The sequence below is a fragment of the Calliopsis andreniformis genome, chromosome 2 (genome assembly GCF_051401765.1).
Source record: "Calliopsis andreniformis isolate RMS-2024a chromosome 2, iyCalAndr_principal, whole genome shotgun sequence".
Lineage (NCBI taxonomy): Eukaryota > Metazoa > Arthropoda > Insecta > Hymenoptera > Andrenidae > Calliopsis > Calliopsis andreniformis.
Window position 1 is genome coordinate 10537513 of NC_135063.1, and position 20630 is coordinate 10558142.

General features: G+C 40.6%; 1 protein-coding gene across 1 annotated transcript in view; it reads left to right on the forward strand.

Moving 5' to 3' along the window:
* The first annotated feature begins 3542 nt into the window (after positions 1–3542).
* LOC143188362 (uncharacterized) overlaps positions 3543–20630 on the forward strand; it is a 44580-nt gene continuing 27492 nt past the window's right edge. The window contains exons 1-32 of the mRNA XM_076392570.1: positions 3543–3762; positions 3861–4046; positions 4111–4225; positions 4425–4666; positions 4748–4870; positions 5056–5247; positions 5567–5779; positions 5962–6000; positions 7863–8447; positions 9071–9252; positions 9354–9549; positions 9634–9859; positions 10258–10677; positions 10795–10838; positions 10952–11028; positions 11076–11115; positions 11165–11430; positions 11556–11636; positions 11743–11775; positions 11831–11880; positions 11996–12001; positions 12046–12070; positions 12144–12359; positions 12418–12423; positions 12471–12684; positions 12776–12779; positions 12851–13203; positions 13256–13454; positions 13498–13599; positions 13641–13655; positions 13702–13781; positions 13823–14059. Of these exons, the coding sequence (XP_076248685.1) occupies positions 3580–3762; positions 3861–4046; positions 4111–4225; positions 4425–4666; positions 4748–4870; positions 5056–5247; positions 5567–5779; positions 5962–6000; positions 7863–8447; positions 9071–9252; positions 9354–9549; positions 9634–9859; positions 10258–10677; positions 10795–10838; positions 10952–11028; positions 11076–11115; positions 11165–11430; positions 11556–11636; positions 11743–11775; positions 11831–11880; positions 11996–12001; positions 12046–12070; positions 12144–12359; positions 12418–12423; positions 12471–12684; positions 12776–12779; positions 12851–13203; positions 13256–13454; positions 13498–13599; positions 13641–13655; positions 13702–13781; positions 13823–14059 (4950 nt within the window). The 5' untranslated portion in view covers positions 3543–3579. The remainder of the gene's footprint in view (positions 3763–3860; positions 4047–4110; positions 4226–4424; positions 4667–4747; positions 4871–5055; positions 5248–5566; positions 5780–5961; positions 6001–7862; positions 8448–9070; positions 9253–9353; positions 9550–9633; positions 9860–10257; positions 10678–10794; positions 10839–10951; positions 11029–11075; positions 11116–11164; positions 11431–11555; positions 11637–11742; positions 11776–11830; positions 11881–11995; positions 12002–12045; positions 12071–12143; positions 12360–12417; positions 12424–12470; positions 12685–12775; positions 12780–12850; positions 13204–13255; positions 13455–13497; positions 13600–13640; positions 13656–13701; positions 13782–13822; positions 14060–20630) is intronic.

Below are 20630 nucleotides of genomic sequence, written 5' to 3' on the forward strand. Positions count from 1 at the left end.
GAATGGAGCAGCGAGATGGCTTTCGGTTTCCCTGCAGCCTCCGTCGCAGCTGCACCTCTGTTCCTCGCCACGTTCCACGTTCGTACGTGCACGTGACCGCGCGTGTGTGCACGTGAAAGCGCGCGCGACAGTTTTTCCTCCGAGTCGACCCTTCTTCAGGCATTTCCGCGTGCGATTCCGCCGCGGTTCACCGCTCCTCGACCACGTGCGTCTGCACCTGCGACCCGACGCCCCCTTTGCAACAGCTGTCGGGGCATTTCCATTTGTGCGTTTCCCTTCGACGCAGCTCACCTCGACTGAGTGGTCGTTCTTTCTTGAAATGGTACCTGAGGACGAGGTTTCAAGTTTCTGTTAGTTTGAAAGTTTACACTTACTAATTCATGAGTGAACATCCTTCGATCCTGATCAGTGAGTGTTACTGAAGATCCAGATGCAGCTTCGTGACGTATCCATTGGACGATATTGGTGGTAATCGATGGATCAATATGTGAGGATGGAAGTGGCTGATCGAGGTTTGGAGGGGAAGATGTAATAGACTGTTTAGAGTGTCCTACTTTTACTGGGTCTTGTGTTTTTATGGAGATGTGAATTGTTACTGTTACTGTTTGATTACGTTCCGCGTCGTTTAAGGAGAAATGATCACTTCCACCGATGGAACGATGCCTGGCGAGGTCTGTGGGTGAAGGCATCGTGGTATGCAAACCACGAGGCTGTTTTTGCAGTCAACGAACCTGATCGCGTGTAACACAATTCCGTCGATCGTAGTACGATCGTGACACCGATCGTTTACCTGCTCGATCTGCCGTCTCGTGTTACGGTGACTATCTGCTTCGCATAAATCGCGGGGATTCTTCGGTGGACGGAGCTTGTGCATGGTGAAATTGTGTTTGTATGGTGTGAGAAAGTGGTTCGGTGCGAGGTCTGTTTCGAGTTGGACGATGAGATAATATTTGGAAGGTGTCCAGCCATGCCAACGAAGAATCTGGAGGCAGTGGACATTCTGGAAGCCCTCGAATCGAAACTGGCGTACATTCCAGGGGGACGTGATCGTGAAGGAAGACCCTTGATAGTCGTCAACGTGCCGTCGGAGCTTCAGCCTAACACGAAACCGAGACTGGAATCTCTCATCGCGTATTTTTTGGCAATTTTTAGGTGATTATAAGTGATATTGTATTGAGAATAGTTTTGGAAAAAATTTGAGCTTATTTCAATTTATTGTGATTTGTGAAGTGTCTATTTAAGGGTGGGTTGTAAAGAACGTTTGTTACTGATGATTGAGAAAGACTAATTCTTACTTTCATATACTCATATAAAATTTTATACATGAAATTTTAAGGTAAAAATATATTTTTGTTTTCTCCATTACGTTAGTATGTTATTAAAAATGTATTTTTGTTGACAGTGAGGAAACGAAAAAGGGCGGTTTATCCCTGATTGTGGATGCACGAAAGGGTGCATGGCGCGTTGCAAGATCGTGTATTAGATTGTCTTTAGTGCTTCTTGGAGCTTCTGCCGCTTCTGTTATCGTGGTGCGTCCTGAAGGCTTCTGGGATAGAAGGGTTGACAGTTGCACTAAATCCCATAAAGAGGGAGAGGTTAGTATTCTATAAAAATAAAAGGTATATTTTATTTTTAATAAAAAGTGTATTTTATTTTTAAGATTTCTTAATCTTATCAAAATTTAAAATATGAGAAACAAGTTTACTTCTCCACTTTAATGGAAATTATACATATACTATATAATTATAGTATATCGTGATGAATTCTTAGTATCAGAGGTAGGAGATTTAGTTTGTTAAACAATTAAAGAAAAAAGTGATTCGTCATATCAATGGAAGTAAAAATCGTTATATTAAATTTTATTTTCGAGGATATTCCCTTTGAAATTTTTAAGTGAAGTTTATTAGGCATGTCTGTCTTTCACTTGCCATATCTACTTACACCGCTTAGTGCATTCTACTTGCAGAATTCGCAAATATTGACGGTAGGGTAGCTTAAATGAAGCTACATTTTTATTGTCTTTCCTCTGACTCTTTAATTTTTCTATTTTATTTTAATAATTTCTAGATACTAAAAAAAACTGTTATTTTCTATATAATAAATCTAAAGTGTAAAACAGAGAGAAAGGACTTTTCTAATTTCGTGATCTTTCGTATTTGGCTTCCCGTTATATAATTCACAATTTACTTGTACAGACCAGACATTCCAGTTTTACTGCTTCCAAATTAGATTTCAAGATCTTTTTACGATTCCTATGAAAAAGTCCTTTCAAGCATGTGTTTCTACCGTCTGTCGTGTGAAATGTCACATGAAATAAAGGCAACTTAATTGCAAGTTTCCTGGAACAGAATTAAATTTGTTCTTTTATTATCGTTTCAGCCTACTTATCTCACCCTGACAAGACTTCAATTTTACGTCGATTTTACGCAGCTGCCTTACGAGTTGGGTGGCAATAGATTGTACGACCACACAGAATGGATTCAGAAGCGTGTGGTAATTTCATAAAAATATCTCACTATTAATATTATTCATTAATTGCACAGATAGAAAATAATCCTATAATTAATTTGTTTAAAATTGTTCGCCCTTATTTAAAAGAATCTTTACAGTATCCATATTCTTAATAGTCCTATTCAGTCATACTTCGTTCTCATTGCAAATTACATAATTTACAGAATATAAAGCTTTCACTGTCATTCACACATAACCATCATCAATTCTGTCTTGCTCCACAGAAAGTAGAAGACTACAGCAACGACGCGTCAGATCTCATTTCAAAGTTGTCAGACCTTCACCAAAGACTAATCAGCCTGAATGGATTTCATATGTCAGAGTCTGATGACGATCTGGAATCCTACTGGGAAATGAGCACAGGCCTGACGTCCGTCGCGCGACACGTTCTCCAGTCAGGTGAAGAACATTTCCTGTTCTGCTCTCGGTTTCCGGTGTCGTCGTCATCAATCACACCGGAGTCGTGGCTCAATAGTTATTTCCTAGTGTAACGAAGCGCGAGCAATCAACCCAGTCGTACATGGAGATAGACACACGCGACTAGATCGCTGGTAAAAAATTGAAAAACCGGCTTAACCGGATGTCGAGCTGGAGCGTTTCTTAGGAAGCGAGCGCGAGACGCGTGCAACGCGAGGGTGTAAAAACGGCGAGCATGGAGAGTGCCGCGTGTTATTTATTTCCTCAGATTTGTGAGATGAAATGAGAGCCTTTTCTAACATAGAAAAAGGGAAAGTTCTGTTCAGATTTTACGATAAGATCATATTGAGACTTCTATAAGACTTTTATTTCTGCTTAAAGCTATACATTTATCTACATTAATTAATATGTATAATATAGCTGGAATATTGTTGCTAATGACATTGCTCTACAGGTAGAAACTTGGTGAGTTCAATGAGTCGAGACTCAGCAAAGGATGTCTGCGACACCACAAAACGAATCCACGAGCTCATAGATGCCATCGAATTGAAGCAGGTACGTGCATGTTTTGGAAACTCACTAGAAATTATTTGACATCATTTTAAATGATCATTTGCCTCTTAGGTGGACATTGAAAATTCGTGGTCAGAAATGGAGAGAAATTTGGACACAGCTCGAGTAATCGGTGATCTCGAGAAAGGCGTGTCCCGTGTCACTGACTGGATCCTTGGCCCAGCTGACGCAATGCTGAATTCCTGTTGCCAGGTTGGTTTCGACGTCTCGTCCTCGGAGGAGCTTCGGAGGAGGCATGAGGAACTGGAACTGGAATGCAGGGTAATAACAACCTGTTTACAATTAACATCGTAACTTAAGAAGGAAACGAAGAACATATTTTTATTTCATTTTCTCTGGTTTTTTTTTCCTTTTTTTAGGAAACTTATGGTCGATACGCGGAGCTGCTTCACAAGATAGATAGTCTGCCAAGTACACGACTGTCTGAAGATCTGAAATCTCAGAGAGATTTCATGGACTTCGTCTGCCGAAGTTTCGCCACCAGACTTGAAAGACGACGAAATGTGTTAATTACTTCGCAAAGATTCTTCAGACTGGTATCCGAGGTACTTTGCTCAGAAGAAAATGAAGCTCCGTAGACAGATGTATTGTAGTCTTCTTCTGTTTTAGTACTTTGATAAAACCAGCGAAGTGTTCGACAAGTTAGTGATGGGGAATAGGACTCATGAGTTTTCTCAGGCTAACGCGAACCTTTTGAAGTTGGAGCAGAGTCAAGCTATTCTTGGTACATTGATTTTATTCCTAAATTAATCTTTTATTTTACTTTTAAAAAATAGTAAAAGTAACAGTAAAAAATTTTGAAGCTTTTAATATTTGTGGATCCAGATAATTACTTTATTGTAACTTCAATCTATTTTCCTATTTTAAATTGCTAATGTATTTTTACAGTATCTGAATTCTCCAAATTTTTATAAATTGTACAGATGCCTTAGAGTGTGAACTAGTAAAGGAAGGTGAAAAATTATCAGACATACTTTCAATGCCTGTGAAAGATGCTTTGGGAAGAGATGTCCAAATCGACTACGGTGAAGATATAGTGAACGTCAGAGATATTTTGGATGCGACGAACGCTAGGAAAAATATCTTTAACGACAGCGTCGAATTGCAAAAGCTGTCTTTGAAACAGATTGCCTTGATATATACCTACGAAAGTGATGCCGAACAGGTGACGGAATAATTTCACAACTTTGTTTCAATGAAAAACGTTTACCTTAAAATGCAAGCATTTATGACAGTGAGTTTTCAGGCTGTTAAATGGTTGAGTGATTTATATGATGTCCTCTTGAAAAATCATATGGAAATTGGCTGCAACGCAATTGAGATACAGTCGCAGAAAGAGGAACATCAGTCGTTTCAGGAGACTGCAAAGGTGTGTAATTATCGAAATTATAATATATTTTAAAATATATAAAACTACTGAGTTAATTATAATATCGAAAGGAATCTCAGAATTATTTTTGTAGAACATCAAGATTTTTTAAATCTACCTTGAAAGAACTATAGTAAACTTACATTATAAAAATATTGGGGATCCCTGATTGTCATTATTTCTAGGGGACCTATGATTACGGCTGTCAATTAGTGAATGGTGCTCGAGTACTAAGATTATCCTGCAGGCTGCCTCTGGAAAGTAACGCGAGTCTCTTCTCAAGGCTGCGTCAGGCCTGGAAGCAACTCCGATCCGTTGGGCAAGAACAATTGACTAGGCTGAGGGTATGCGCTGTCTTCCATAGAAGCGTCGAAGATGTACGCACGGTGACCATCTTTTATTAAATAAGAACAGATAAAAATTTTAAAAAGAAACTAAATTTCATTCTCAATAAAATACATACTTGCAAATTAAAGTTTTAACCTTGGAAGAATTTGATTTATATAATAACTTTTTATCTATATTTGCTTGTACCTGAATCTATAATTTCAACCTATTGACATTTTTTACTTATAAAAACATTTTTTCACTTATAAAAAATCACACTTATCTATCCTTTCATAGCTGATTATCTAAATTTAAAATTCACATTTCACTCCTACATTCATTCACTAATTTCAAATATACTTTTTCAAGCACTGCTCGAAGCTGCGCGACCTAATCGACACAGTGGTGTCCCTGCGTCGATCCCTCAAGACAGAGGATCTAGCCGCAGAGTCTCGAGCGAGGGCAGAGATAAGGGACATCCTGGGCAATCGGGAGAAGCTGCTTCTGGAGGTTGGACGAATGGTGAGACTGGGTCGTCTCTTAAGAACAAGACTGAAGGAACCACTGTGTCATCAACGGCAAGTACGACTTGCGATCAAAGGCGTATTACAATCGAATTGTTATGGGTGTAACAATAACGGAATCGATTTAAAGCACTGCTTACTCAAAAGTATTTTTCACAAATCCATCTTCTGCCAAACTATATAGACGATAAATCCTACCGTAATGATTTTTACTAAATTTTCGTATAGTCTTTGGCAAAGTTCCCTCCTCGAATTTCCGAGCTTTCTCGCTCGTCCGCCGTCCTTGGACATTTTTCCTGTCGAATATATCCGGTGCAATCGGGTTGAAGTAATAAAACGGCTCGTAACTCGGTCGTCGTCCGCGACTCGAGCAATTCGAAAAGAGCAGGATCATGATTCGACTATATCGCTCGCGTCGAGCGTCAGATCGCGGGTGGAGCTGGTAATAAGCGACGAGAGGGGTCACGTCGACGACTGGCACCTCCGTTTTTAACGGAGCCGGTGTTTCAGTCCATGGCTGCACGTCGACCAGATACCTACACCTTGATATCGGTGCATGTAAGTCGAACGCTTCGAAATCGTCATAAACTGACCTCTGCCCCCAATCGATCGCTATTCATAGAAACATCTCTTGATCCAACTGTGATTCGTCTGTCAATCTCGCCTCAGATAAAATCGTCGACTCTCATCAATGTAATCTTTCTTTTGGCACAACGACGAGGGCTTATGCCAGAGTCTGTGACTGTAGTTGAATATTTTGTTTTTTTTTGTTTTTCTTTTTTTTTTAGAAGAGATGGAGATTTAATTTTTTGTGAATTACTTGTCATTTTGACGTAGTTGTTAAGATGCAGTTTGTACAGTCTCAATGTTCACCCACGTGTTGCTGCGATGAATATGGGTCGTGTCTTTCTCGTTGACATATGCGCTACAGTTTGTATTCATAGAGACGAGTGTCCCATTTTCACCCACACGGGAACGGTCAGGGCCACGAAATCGTTACGTGCACATTGTCCATTCGCGAATCCGCGCCTTTGCTAGTGGTTACGTTTTCGCTTGAAGCTCGCGAGATTTTCTGTCTGGAAAATGCGGTACACTGGCACGAGGCCAAAGTAAACGAACCGCGATTCAAACTTTATTGTCGCATTTTAAGTTCTATATTTCAACAGGCTGCTCTGTTCGCTTAAAATTCTTATCACAAGAGAGTCATTGTTCTCGAGTTCTCTTTGGATTTGTTAAAGCACGTGTGGTGGATCGAGTTTACGAAATTTCAGAGAATAAATTCATTGATGATTTAAAACTTCATATGAAATCTTGAAATTCTTAAACATAAAATATTTAATCTTTTGATAGAAATACTTGTTCAAGAGTAATGAACACAAGTTTTAGTTGTCTAAGTTTGTAGGTAGTTCATAGACTCCTTTTCGCTTCTCAGTCACAATGTATGCGCCATTTCAAAGACTCCTAGAAGTCGCAGCTATTTTTGACAATGGAGAGTGCAGCAGTGTGGTACAAAACAGGGCGGAATTTTAATATGCGTGGTAAAGATCGAAAATGCCGCTTAAACGCGGTGCTCTGCACGTTCGTAGCTCTGGATTCACCGAAATTAGACCTTTGCCCCAAATCGAAAGCACCATCTGGTCCACGGTGCTTTGCCGCCACGCTGTCATTATCGATTACGTAATGTTTTCGAATGTTTGACGTTTTCCTAAGAGATCTACTCGCGGTTAATTTTACCAAAGATCATCGGAAGACTGTCAAAATTCGACGCAAGAAATTGATGTTTAAGTGTTAGTAATTTCTCTTATTATTTTCATCACATGACATAGTAATATGAAAACAGTATTCTTAAATTCCTAAGATTTAAAGTTTCTAATTTCTTTACACTTAAACCATCCACTCAAAATTAATTTTTTAAGGCCCTCACAGAACTCTTTGCAGCAAATTATTCAACAAAAGCCACGTCAAAAAGCACAGAACAATAAATAAAGCCACATGTTCAAGCACCATTAATAATAATATGTGAAGAAGTACCATTCTGCCTAAAAATTGTCTTGCTTGGAGTACATGAACCTCTATCTAGAAGCACTCTATTAATAGCTAGAAGTGAACGACGGAAATTTATTTTTTCTAGAATGTCTGAGGCTGAGGATGCCTCGGGTAAAGTCAGTAACTTGACAGCGGTGGAGGCGATCTCAGCGAGGCTGGCGGAAGTAACTCGCCTGGCCGAAAAGCTGGACGCGAAGCTTTGCGAGGCGGGAGCCAGGACTCGGCCAGTTCCCATGTCATCCTCAGCCATGTCCTCCACTTCCTCCTTGTTCTCCACATCGACTGTTGTCCCAACAACCTCCACCCTCAGTCAGCCCACTTCCGCTGGACCATCTTCATGTGGGACCACTGTTGTGTCAACGACTCCATCGATCGTTTCATCCACGTCCACTGTTCAACTTCAACCGAAATCGATCTCTACGCTCCTATCTTCGACAATGTCTGGAGCTAAAGGCGCGCCTTCTTTGAGTTCTCCATTGGGATCCACTTTGGAGACTTCAACGTTGTCTCCATCTGCAAATGAAGACGTTTCTATCAGTGATACTGGAGACAGAGCCTTGTCCCCTGTGTTTGAAAAGGTTTCGAGGGATGATGGTGGCACTGGAAGCGGGAAGGAAGAAGGGTCTAAGTTTGATGGAGTTGAGGATGAAGATAATGGGGAACTGAATGATACTGCAGAGGTGAGAATTATGTGTGAGATAATCTTTTAATTTACTTTATTGGAAATAATTATGTCTCCAACAACAGGCGTTGAAAATTTTAAAAAGTGATTCTATAGGCCAAAATAAGATGAAAATGAAGAAAGTCGAAATTGCATTTGAAGCTTCGTTTCAGAATTATAAGTTGTTGAAAAGATGTCTAGCATACTCTTGAAAAGTGTCTGACTTGAGGACTCATTCTACTGATATCCTTGCGCCTGGTCTGACTAATATACACCAGCAGTAGAATAAGCCCCAAGTCAGACATAATTCTAGGACATGATAGGTGTATTTTTTCATAACTATGCCATTTTTAATTTTCGTTTTATTTTAATATGTAGAATCATCCCTTGATATTTCTGACACTTGCTATCGAATACTCTATAATAATCAAATAGGTATAAAGATTTAAAATTGCTTCCATATAACAAATATTACAATTCTTAATCTTTCAAGTTCAAAGTACCTTCTTATCTTCCTAAAAAATTGATAATCGCTTTCAATATTCGCTTACGACATAAACGCACGCTTGCATCGAGCATCCAAATAAACAAAACGCCCTTTATCGTTCTTACTTTCCATTGCTCGTTGTGTTCCAATCGCAGGAGGTTATCGAGAGGTCTTGCGACGAGAGCGTGGCCGAAGATTCGAATGTAGAGAGCTACGTGACCGCCACCGAGTGTTCGATAACACCGACAGGTCGTTCGAGAAGCGAATCTTTCGTTACGTCTCCAGAATGCGAAGACCTTGCCGCTCCAGCAACCATGACGTCTATGTGCGATACTGGGTAAGGAACCTGGAACAAGACGAACTCGTCACGGATGCACGATTCTCTAGCGAATGTCCTAATAATAATCCTCCCGTTTTCTTGGTTTTTAATTCGTGAAGGTGGAACATCGGGGAGGCTAAATTTATCGACACGAACGAGGCGGTGTCTTCCTCTGTAATTAAACAAGAAGAAACCACGAAGGCTCCCAGAATAGAGGAAAGGGACGCTTTGATAGGAGCCTCGAAACCGGAAATTTGCGAGACTAACGGGGAGAGGCAGATTGAGAAAGCTGTTTCGATGGAAAAGAGAGTGGATGTATGTTGGAAATATATAATTATAAAATATATGTAAATTTCTCGTCTTTTTTGGATTTTATTCTGATGTTGTTTATGTATGCAGGAGAAATCGGGGAAGATCGTGAAGGAAGTCACGGAAACGACGACGTTACGCGTGTCGCACGACACTCGACTGGGAATTGCTTCTTATAAGGTGATATCCAACACTTTGCAAAATCATCACGACAACTTGGATATTACAGAAATCAGGGATCTCGAGCGCATCGTATCACCGGATGTTCATGGGAAAACGAATGGGTTGCACCGTGAAACCGATCTTGATTCGAAAAGTGAGACTTTGTTCCTGTACTTATGTGCCTTGCTTACTTTATTCGTTCGCATGACAATTGAATACATAGACATATGATAATCATTTTTTTAGCAGACTTCGATTTTTTATTAATTTTATTTACTTATTACTGACATTTTTATACACGTACTTTAATTTTACTAATGACATAATGTGTACCGGAAGTCTGTCTTGGATATGTATAGTACTCGTTAAAATAAATAAAAGAGACCCAGTTGATTTGTAAATCTAAAAGTAAGGAGGAAATAGAATTATTAATTAGGAGACTCGATGTGGTGTAGTTTTTTTAGTTTTATTGAGTTTCTATTTTTTTAAGAAAGATCCGACTTATTTATAATTATCCTTTTTATAAAAAATATGATTCATATTGTTTAACAGCGGAGTCATACACTCGCAGGGATGAATTATCAACGAAAACCGACGATACCGAGCGTATGATAAAGTTCACGAAAATTTGTGAAATTAATGAAGAGCAGAAGCCGCGTATAATCGCTCCAGACAATTGCAAGGAAATCACGTTATCATTGAAGGAGTACACGCGACACCACGAAGACAGCGGCATTGAAATGTCACCAACGAAGAAGGAAGACAATTTGGAAGGACAAGATTTCCTCGAAAGAGCGAGGAAGGTGAGTTCGATCGAGGATTCCTCAATGAATGGCGAAAGAAACAAGTGTTGCTGCAGCTGCAGTTGCAGCAAAGAAGTTGCCTGCTTCGATCATTACTCTGTGCAGCAGAATTTCATCGAGTTTACCAGCGTTAATGAGAATCAACATCGTTTACCACTATCTAACGCAAGCTAGCTGTTTTTGTCCGTGTGATCGATGTGCATTTATGCTTTTAATTAAAAACTTTACTTTAATTGCATGTATTTAACCTGGCATGAATTATAAATGAATCTGAGTCGATACCCAGAGATAAGTTCTCTGAATTCATACAAGCTATATGCATACTTTATTGTACTGTTATATTTTTCTCTATCATTTTTAAAATACCTTGAAATTACATAAATCTTTTTTCAAATATGATCAAAATTGTATGCATATCCAACTTACAAAAATTCATACACCAGGCTGAATACATCGCTCCACCACAAATTAAGATAAGTCTAAAACAAGAACCTAACAATTCCTCCATCCCAATCTCCCAGTATTTAAAAAATGAAATACATATCCAAACACTCTTTTCTTTTCTAGAAATGCAACATATCACAGCACTCGTTTCATTGTATGCATGGTTTGCTCGTCACGTTTGTAAATAAAGTGCCATTAAAACATCACTCCAGTGTGTTCCTAACGTAACAAAAAAGAGCTGGTCAGGTTCCAACAAGGAGAGTTCATCGGTAATTACTGGGTCCTGTTATCGAAGCGGCATTTCAAATCTGCCGGGTCACGAGTTATCGTCACAGCTCGGGATCGATCGTCTGTGCTCGTCGACGATCGTGCGTGTTCGACTGAGTTCGTCCCTGGCCGAATGGCTTCGGCGGCATTCGAAACGGAGTCCTGGCTCAGTCTCGAGTCGGCTTGCTGTTGCGACCGATCAACCGGTGATGTGACGGGATTGTGACATGTGTCACGCGAGTGTTGCTGTTGCTGCGGTTTGCGTTGTGATTGTCACTGCTTGAACGTGGATCGATTTAGGTGACTAGCTAAAAACGATTAATCGTACTCGCATAGATCTTCAGTGAGACTTTTCTGGAATTCAATTTTTATCATTTCCTATCGCGACTATTTTATTTCTGATCGCAATCACGAAAGGCTAATATTTTCTGGCGAAGATTTAATCCTACTTTATTGAAATTTTCTGAGGATGGTATGTGTTCGCTATTTCGAATTATATTTCTCTATTTTTTTTCAACTTCAGTAGCTCATCTGCAGGATTAGGCGGGACACTCGAGTACCATAATTAACAATGAAACTTATCACAATCTATCACGCTCGATTTTATCTAGAATTACATATTACCAGAATATCGGAAACCTAAACTGGTCAAATAAGCTCCGTTTCTAAACAATGTTCCTCTAGCTCATTTTCTATATCCTTATTTTATAATTCTATCTTAGGGACTGTTATTGTCACCGAACAAAGTGTCGCGCGTAGTCATTGAACCCTATTAGAGGAGAGTAATCGCATGAAAATACGCGGGTGTTAATCTGTCTGTTACCAGCAGACACACCAGACCTCCAGATAACGTGCAATTAGCCTGACATAATGCGACCGATAATACTATACATCGTTCACGCTGCGATTGCTTCTGGTGCGCAGGAAAATGCTTCCGCGGCGCGAAGTCCCTGAAGATTTCCACGACAGGGTTTATTACCGTGGTCCCTGGTCAATTTTCTTGGGTCCTTATGTGCCCTCTCCCCCCATTTCTACGGGAGATCGTCTCTCGATCGTGGGTCCAGCGGTGTGGCGAACCTCTCGTTCGGAGAACGCCACCAGTCAGTCCGGTTTTATCCTCCCATTCGTTCGTCCGTGTCGGTGACGTCACCTTACAAAGATACCTATAAAGTATAAACACACCGATGTCGGATCGCAGGGAGGTGTACCCAGATCCCTTCGTTATCTCTGACGCGTTTTAATTGAATGCAGGGTAATTAAACCATTAGGGAGACTGGGTTTCTACTTCTATGGAAAATGTCAGGAATCTGTGGAGTTCTCTTTGCTTTCTTTCTGGGTTTTGGGAATGGGTCAGGGAAATCGAGATGTAGGTAATTTTTGTTTGAGGTCTTGCTTTGAGAGGAGAAAATTGGTGGCAAGTGGTATATTTGATGGATACTTAAAATGTGAGGGAATTTGCTTGCACGTTTTTTATGTAGAATTTATTTATGAATACAGAAAGTATTGTAATATAATTGTTCAACTTGTTCATGCTGTTTTTTTTAATTTTCGTTCAGCTAGGTAAAGAGTATTGTGTATGCATTTACTCTATTCTCCTATAATGTTTATCTGTTTCATCTGTAATACTCAAGACCCTTATGCACTACTAAATGACACTGTCTTCAATATTTTCATGCAACAGATATCTTCAAAAATTTCCAAATCCAATTTTTCTCAAAGCAAATCTCTTTTTGTGGAGTCTTTATCATTGTCTTATAATTTTCATTTTCCTATTTTTTTTCATTTTCCTATTATTTTTATTCAACTTGCAAAAAATTCGAGACGTAGATTTCCATTCCCTTTCGACGTGAGGAATGATGGAACAGTTGGAATTGTTCGGCGCCAAAGAATAGAGGTTCGCGTGGTTCGAGAGGCAACGGATTCGTCGCGGAATTTGCGCAGACGCGGTCCTGGCGAATCGCCAAAAATAACGTTAATCAGTAGAGTCGGGCAGTGGTAACTGGAGAACGTAACATCCACATCGTTGTGTCTCGAAGAAGGAAGGAACGACAAGGGGGCATCAATTTCGTCCTCCGCCGAAAACGTTTCCGCGTGATAGCCGCGTTCTTCACGCGAATGCACACGGAACGTTGATCACCGTCGAGATTAATTCGCCCCGAGAAGACCTATCGGACCTTCGTCTGTTCCTTGTACCTTCGAACGAGCGAATTTTTGGAGATAGGCCAATGAGATACCGTGTTTCATGAACCCTAGTCCACTGGCTTCCGGTGTTCTATAGAATATGTACTTAGGTGTAATGTTATTAATATCACAATCATATCGTCGCCATTCTGTTACATGTTTAGTAGAATTTTAGGAATTCTGAGGCCTGGAAATTTATGTAGACACATTAATTTCTTTCGTTGTTAATGAAAATATCAGCCTTGAAGTCGTACAGTAAATAATTAAAGACTTTTCTATGAATTTGTAAAATAATTCCAAGGGGTAAAAGGATTGCAAGAAGTTTATAAGGAGAAACACTGTAGTCATTCATTCGAAAAGAAAGGTAGCTTCCCTGAGGCGGTGGTAAAAAGGAGTCAATGTAATCGCTAAATCGATCCACGTTCATAGTCCGAACTGTTCTGCTTTTTCCGCGAAAGAAAAGAATTACGAGAATGGTGGACGGGCACGAGCACACGATGGAAAAAACGCCAAACGGGGAGGGACCCCGCGAGAAGGAATCACGAACGGTGGTGGAGAGCAACGAGGATGCACCGCAACAAACCACCAGCCCGACCACCACCATAAGCACCATAGCGGTGCAGAGCGGTGAAACGCGTCTGGTGATCGCTCTACTTCAAGTAAGGGCCATCCTTCCTTATCTTCATAGACTAATGGATTGATTTCTCTCCCTGTGGAGAAGTTGGTCCCTTTAGTAGATAATCTCTTGAAGAATTTTAATTAGTCTGAATGTTGGGTAGGAAGGTAGGGATATGAAGGGGTGACATTTTCTATCGATTTATCTTCTATAACATTTTCAATTAATATTATATATTTTGTAAATATTTTTATATTTATTTTACACGTAAGTAGATTATTCATACATATAGTAGTGTCTAAAATAAATGCTAACATAATAAGTTAGAAATTAAGGTAACAGTATAAATATGATAGAAACTCATATTCTTAGATTTGAAATGAAAGGTATTTATTACTACTGTTGTATGAAATTTATACAGAATGAATGTTTCAATAATTGCATGAATATTGCAAATGAATTAATGTATGGATCAGAAATAACCTGACGTCCATCGGTGGAGGGTAACAACCTTCATTATCGAGCACGATTTACATACAACTGTGCACGTTAAATATTCTTATCATATTAGCAAAGATTACAAGAGCACTATATAAATAACTAAAAACACTAAATAGCTCCCAGAGAAGATCAAAAACACAGGCGCCGCGGTTATCGGCTACCGAAAGTCAGCATACATCAGCGTGTCATAGCTGTCAAAGCAGCATCCACTGGTCCATGATGTATGGTGTAGGAAGCGTTTCAGAGTCGTTTAATCGTTGGGTACATCGGTCAGATGGGAAGGCCGAGCGTAGTTGCACGCGACCATAATCTATGGTGTTAGATATTTCGGGAGCCCCGAGTCCATAGCTATTTCCGAGTCCTCTCGAAACCGTAAGCGTTTTAGGTATCCATCGAGCAAAACGAGCTGCCCGAAACTCCGCGAAGGATAAATTTAACCGCTGCACGGTTCCTTCCTTCGTGATCGTTGTACCATCGTGAACGGGGTGACTCGTCTTGCGTTCGTTACGCCCCTCCGAAAAATAATTAGTCGCGACCTGGCCGACTCCGTTGCTAACTAGAGGAATGTCAGAGATCCTTAGATCGAGATCGAGGCGATCTGCTTGGCGAAAACATACGCTGTATGGGATTACGTAATCCTCTTGGGAAGAAGAGGTCTATGATCTCTTGTGGTAGTACTAGTTTTCTTGCAGAAGTATTTTTAGGATTTCATTTCAGGAATGCTTTTAGGAGCAAATATTTCTGGAAATTGAGTGTTTTCTTTATACTCAGACATATGTATATTTATTAGTTAGATTTCTCTAATCTTGTATCTACTGTTAAGAGATTCTAAGCCTTATTTGAAAAGAGCAATTACACCCCAGAAATATCAACATCTCGATAAAAAAGTGCTATTGGTCAATCGCGAAAGTGTCTAATCCAGAAAAGGTACTAGGTTAGCGCTCCAGCGACGTGTAACTCGGCAATTTGTTTCCTAGAGAAGCGATTTGTACGCTCGACGGCTCATAGAGATGATTATCTGGCGATGTAAGGATTGTTTGAGCCCCGATGTAATTTAGCAAACGCGGCCCTCACCAGAGGACGACAGATCCTTGCCTCCTTCGCGCTTGTGCCCGTCAAACGATCCTTATCGTGGCAACACGCGATAACAGCGATACACAACTGGTTTGATACATTACATCACGGTCTTACCGGTTACACTGTTACATCACGGCATTATCGGTTACACGTCGCTCGTCTCGGTATATTCATTTGCATCTGCCAGCGAGCTGTTTCCTCGCCAGGATCCATGGACCGAAATAATGACTCATTGTTTCGACGCTGATCGCCACACGCTCGGCTATTTGCAAATTAACATCCCCATCGCGGACCACATTAATTAACCACCGTGGAAGTTTACAAATTATCGGCTAATTTTATGACGCGTTTAGTAATTGGCTTTTATTCCCTAATTATCGTGGAATTTAAAGATGGCGGAGCTTGTGAGGCGGTGGTGAGCGTGATATCTTCCTTCGACATCGACGAGGAAGAAATTTATTGTGCCTTGAACATAGTATGGTAGTCGCACGATAAGTTATGGGGAGAGGACAGAAGTTCTAAAATTACAAGATGATCTACTCATGGAACTAAATTAGGAGAATTGTAAGATACATCAATAGAATGACACAATGAATTTTTATATGAGCAGTTACATTAAATGCATGTAGAAAATCTGCAAGAATATATTTAATGGTAGGAGAGTAAACCTAGAAAATAATTCCTTAAGAGTAACACTATTTTGCTTTAAGAATACTTAACCTCTGACAATGTATACTTCAGAACCAGATCCTAACGATTGATAAAACATACTTAATATGGAAAAAAGAGATCACTGAATGAATAATGTTTTGCCGGATGCTGAACGATTGACTGCGTTAATGCACGTTGGCACGGCCACGTAATCAGAAAGACAAGCATCCAGACGGACCGACAGACAGACAGACAGGTAGGCAGACATACAAAGGTTGGTCCGCTCAGGTCGATCCAAAGAGGATCTACCGTGGCACGGATCTCCCTCTGTACGTTCTCATGTAATCTAACAAACCGGTATTATACGAGACGGCGGGCGTGATCCTTCCACCGCGCCTCCACCTTGTACGTACCTACGACCTTACGACACTGACTCCTGCCTCTGAAGGGACCCAAGGGAACGAAAAAGGAAAATAAGGCGGACGGGCCAAAGACGGGAACCCATGGAGGTGGTACAGTCATCTTCAAGTACCATCGAACTTATCCTTATGTAGATCCATGGGCGGAATACGAATTATGGACACTGACAGAATATATTCTTCTTCCAAGGTTCCAAGGTCTATCTCTACGAAGTTTGACTTCTGTCTCTTCTCCATTTTAACGTAGAAGTTGTCTACTCTTTTATTCAAGCTTCATCGAATTGAAATATTTCTGATTCGTGCTTAAATATGGTAATATAATATACTTGAAATAGGTAGTCCAAGTGAAAATGAGGATGTAAATAAATGCAGAGTTTTTCATTTATTTTTATGTCTTGAAATTAATTTTGTATTTATACTAATTAATCAATTGAGTCTTACAGACAGTGTACTAAATTTGTCTTATTTTCTCGCTTCGAGTTAGAGATAGGCAAAAAGGAATAATTTCAACTATCTTCCAGTAGTGACGAATATCTAAGAAACCTTCCTTCTAAAAATTCTGCTTCAGCTCGCGTTTCTCCGCTCACAAATCGTTTGCACGTATCGCGTAGATCAAAGTAAACGAGGTTGCAAAACCCTGCCCATAAAAGATCGCCTCGAACTCGGTCAAGCTGTCCCGCAATCGCGACCAGCTTCTCTTCGTTTCGCAAAAGTCGGAGACTTCAACGCGCTCGACCTGCACACGCGTGTCATCCGACTCGTTCGATTTCCGGGTAACCAGCGGCATGGCGCGTCAGCTCCTTAAACGAGGGAACGAGTGTCGTCTCGACGAGGAAAAAACTCCTGGTCAAATCAAGCCGAATTCACTCGGGCATCGATCGATCGGCTCGTCCTAATTTCAGGCCGCCGAATATGGCTGTGCTCCATCGTGTACCAGTCGTTCCCATCGGTCTCTCTCTCTGGGGAGACACGCGCGTGTTTCGAACGTAATACACGCGGCGTGCACGCGTGACTTTGCCAGGATGCCGCGTGCAATACGACTCGTTGCAGAACTCACTTTCACTCCTGTAGCCGTGTGGAATCCGTTTTCATTGTCATCGTGTCACAGCTACGGTGGAAACGCTACGGCCTGCACATATTTTTCTTCGCTTTCGACGCGCGAACGGGCCGACGAAATCCCCTGGAGTTCAAGGTTGAGCTCCCTCTCACCTTTGCCGTGTCCCTTCCTCTGGGACACGGTTTGAAAATGCTTGGTGAAGTCTCACGTGTGAGGGAGCTTTTTTGGGAGAGGTGCAATTTTTTTTCTAGGGGAATTTTATTTCTGCAGGAATTGGAGGAATATTGTGTACAGGATATTATTATTCTGAATCTAGAATTTATTTGGTGAGTTGAAGGACAGTATAAGTCCAAATCTAGCCATTTTCAAATAGTCCCAAAATTAAAGCTATCTGGATTTCAAAGCCAGAGTGTATTAAATCACATGAAAAAGAAAGCGAACTGAATACACTTTGGATCCAAACCTTGGGGTCAAATAAAAGATAAATTTTGCACCTAAATCTTGTAATTCCCTAAATTGCATCTTTCCCTTACAATTTATTACACGTATATTTGCTCTTCTACCCAGATAATCTCAAGAACAAAATAAAAAAAGAACAATCTCACAGAGAACATACATCACGGAGCAAAATGTTTCAGCCTGACCGTAGAATTTTTTCAGTCAGTTTTCGCGCGATTCGAACGGCGATATTAAAACTCGTTTCGCGATAGTATCTCTGTAGGGTATCTCGATCGGACGGTTCGTCGTGTCTGCCGGCGTGCCAACGCCTTTAAGAGAAATTGCCGTGGTTTGTTGAAGAGTTCGTGCCGACCGAGGCTCGCAGCTTCGCGTACAGGGAGACGTTTCTCTCTGCGTCTGTGTACGTATGTACATCTGCGTCTGTGTGTCACGTATTTGCTCGAACGTCGCCCGCCAAGCACGTGACAGGGTTCTTTAATAAAAAAAAAAGGAAAAAAAAAACAGAAAAATGCAGTTTCCATCAGGATGATCCGTGTCAGACTTCACGGATCGTTGCTGACATCATCGCGGTCATGGGACGGGGGAAGTCGTTCGCGTTCACGGGTCGAGGAATCATTTTGCCATTGTGGAAACCTTGCTTCGTGATCGTGCAAAATCGCCTGGGTAGATCGATAAGGATGGCTGGTCTGATGCCTCGCGACTGCCGCGATTTATTCGAGCCGCGGTACTCTCGATTCTTCATGCCTTCGTGCGTGAAGCGCGTGCAGACAGAGGCGGCCGCTGGATGATAGAACGAGGGATGCATCTCTTGTGATGTTTAATGAACAGCCTGTAACCGTGAGCACTCAGCGGACCGAATTAATTATTCAATCGTGTACGAGATCTTTCCCCTTGAGACCAGAGATGGGCAGAAGTTTGTTTGGAGAAGGAGGAATGAATGAACTTTATTCGGTAGACACAAATAAGTGTTTCATGGAATAAAGTTAAATTAAGAAATAGATTATTCAGGGAAATTAATACAGTTTTTGTGCAAATTATTAGGGAATATTTCTAAGTTTTTTACTGTTCTTAGAAGAGTAATAAATCTGTGAATGGAATTAGGTCTACTGGTTTACTTGTTTCTTTAAAATTTCTCAATGGAAACTTTCTGCAACTTCTCTCGATTATCTGCGTATATATTTGAAGATTTCATCGAGAAGATGGATCCGCAAAAAAAAGAGGAAATATTGTCGCCGATGGAAACGGGGAAAGAGACGGTATTGGTCCAGACGAAACTTTGGCAGGCTGCCAAAGATGAAAATGGAAGCATATCGTGTCTTTCTGTGGTCCAACTGCCGGGTCGACGAACCCAGGACCGATCTCTCTAGTTTCTACTCCACCTTTCTGTCTTCCTCTCTCCCCCACATGATCCAGAAAGGGTTAGACCCTCGTCTCGTCTTTCTCATCCCGATTTTGCCTGCGAGCTCGCATTTAGATTTAGAAGTATCCCCGGGTGCTCCGGAAATCCGTCGCTGCTTTCATTCGGCTCGCTTTTTATAAAGGGTTCGTTTGAATGATTTGCTCCTTCTGCTTGAATGATTTGCTTCTTTTATTCGAATAATTTATTCTTATTTTCGACTGACTCGAGGGAAGGCTGCTCGAAGAATCAAAAGCAAAAAGAATTTTATTGTGAAAATGTTGCTTAACGTAAGATTAATGATGATAATTGTTGTCAATATAAAAGCTAGTAGGGTTCAAATAAATTGTTCAGATTGGTAGTCGATAAAAGCCTTTGGTAGCTATTGCTAGTAATTTCATATTTTTGAGACAATTAATTTATATACTTGCAACTCATGTTCATTTTGCTAAAATTAAAAGCAAGACGCAGTGGAGAAAGCAGTAGAGTCAGTGAGAATTTTAGAGCAAAAAGGTATTGCATTTTGATTGCTTTATTAAAGAAGTTTGAAAGATCCTTTAGTCTTTCTAAAATTTCTTTTAAGAAGAGTATTTTTTTCGTGAAATTTGATCTCTGAGAATCAAGAACGGACGACGTTTGAACTTGAATGAAAAAAGTTTCTGTGTGGGCGGGACGAGTGGAACTCTTCTGTGGGACCGACGATCGCGTGCAAATGAAGGATTTAGAATGACGCTACGACGAGACGTCTCGCTACAAATAAACGCGCGAGTACAAGGAGGGATGTGATGTCACCACCGAAGGAGTACCAATGTCGTTTGCGCGTAATAAAATTTCGCGACTAGTCGCGATTTACGTTGCCTACGCGCTGTTTACGTTCCAAGGTCTCATAGCTATAAAAAAATGCTCACTTTTCGAATTTTATTAACAATATATTTTTGAGAGCGCCAGTTGATCACCTGACTCGAACTTCATTTTTCGAAGTCTATTTTTAATGCAGCATCATTCGTCACGGTATTGAATACTCGCTGGCTTCCTTTTTTTATCGATGTTACGT